This window comes from Triticum dicoccoides, chromosome 7A (assembly GCF_002162155.2).
Source record: "Triticum dicoccoides isolate Atlit2015 ecotype Zavitan chromosome 7A, WEW_v2.0, whole genome shotgun sequence".
Taxonomy (NCBI): domain Eukaryota; kingdom Viridiplantae; phylum Streptophyta; class Magnoliopsida; order Poales; family Poaceae; genus Triticum; species Triticum dicoccoides.
In genome coordinates this window covers 656140612-656141857 of record NC_041392.1, presented here as the reverse complement: position 1 = coordinate 656141857, position 1246 = coordinate 656140612, and the positions used below count along the sequence as shown (strand labels likewise).

The following is a 1246-nucleotide window of genomic DNA, read 5'->3' as shown; positions in this document are numbered from 1 at the left end:
CGTCGGATCGGACCAGAAGAGCTAGAGGGAGATCGGGAAGAGAAAGGGGATCGAGGTGGATGAAGGACAGGTGAGGGACTTGTTCAGCAAGAGAGAGAGTACAAAGTTAAACTGAATTTCAGAATACCAGCTGACCCCGGCCTCTGGCCTCACGCACACATATAACCCTGATAGTCCTGGGACCCACCGTACATACACACTCACCTAACTGAAGACTAGTCTTCATCCTCTGCACATGGGCCCTTGTTGTTCTCCTCCCGTAGTCGCACCAGAGGTGCCTTGCTATCCGCCGTCTCGCCTGTAGGTGCAGCAGGAGAGGGGGGCGTGACAGTTGAGTCCTCGGACACCATCGATAACGTCAAGGCCAAGATCCAGGACAAGGAGGGCATCCCTCCGGACCAGCAGCGTCTCATCTTTGCTGGCAAGCAGCTCGAGGATGGCTGCACCCTAGCTGACTACAACATCCAGAAGGAGTCCACCCTTCACTTGGTTCTTAGGCTTCGTGGTGGCATGCAGATCATCGTGAAGACTCTCACCGGGAAGACCATCACCCTGGAGGTTGAGTCCTCGGACACGATCGACAACGTCAAGGCCAAGATCCAGGATAAGGAGGGCGTTCCCCCAGACCAGCAGCGCCTCATCTTCGCTGGCAAGCAGCTGGAGGACGGTCGCACCCTGGCTGACTACAACATCCAGAAGGAGTCCACCCTCCACCTTGTCCTCCGCCTCTGTGGTGGCATGCAAATCTTTGTGAAGACCCTCACTGGCAAGACCATCACCTTGGAGGTGGAGTCATCTGACACCATCGACAACGTGAAGGCCAAGATCCAGGACAAGGAGGGCATTCCCCCGGACTAGCAGCGCCTGATCTTTGCTGGTAAGCAGCTTGAGGATGGCCGCACCCTAGCAGACTACAACATCCAGAAGGAGTCCACCCTTCACTTGGTGCTTCGTCTCCGTGGTGGCCAGTGAAGTGCCTGGCCCTGGAGCTGCTTCTGTCTCTAGGGTTCACAAGTCTTTATCTTCGTGTCCTCTGTTGGTGGTGTCTCGGCTGTGTCTGTCGTCTTGGTAGTGTCTATGTTTCTACGGTACTGTGATGCACTGTATGCTCGGTTGTATCTCAAACTTTTGCTGGTGTGCTGCTGTTGTGCTGCAGCTTTGCTGAACCATGATAATAAAATAAGTGAGCCTTGAATTGTCTGCAGCTGTTGTGTCATCCTGTTTTCTTATTTGCTTCTTTCTGATG

At 54.1% G+C, this 1246-nt stretch overlaps 1 protein-coding gene across 1 annotated transcript; it reads left to right on the top strand.

Annotated features, from left to right (window-relative positions):
• Positions 1–404: 404 nt before the first annotated feature.
• Positions 405–964, top strand: LOC119328661 (polyubiquitin-like). The gene has a single exon (XM_037601642.1). The coding sequence runs from the start codon at positions 511–513 to the stop codon at positions 856–858; it is 348 nt and encodes a 115-aa protein (XP_037457539.1). The 5' UTR covers positions 405–510; the 3' UTR covers positions 859–964.
• The last annotated feature ends 282 nt before the right edge of the window (positions 965–1246 follow it).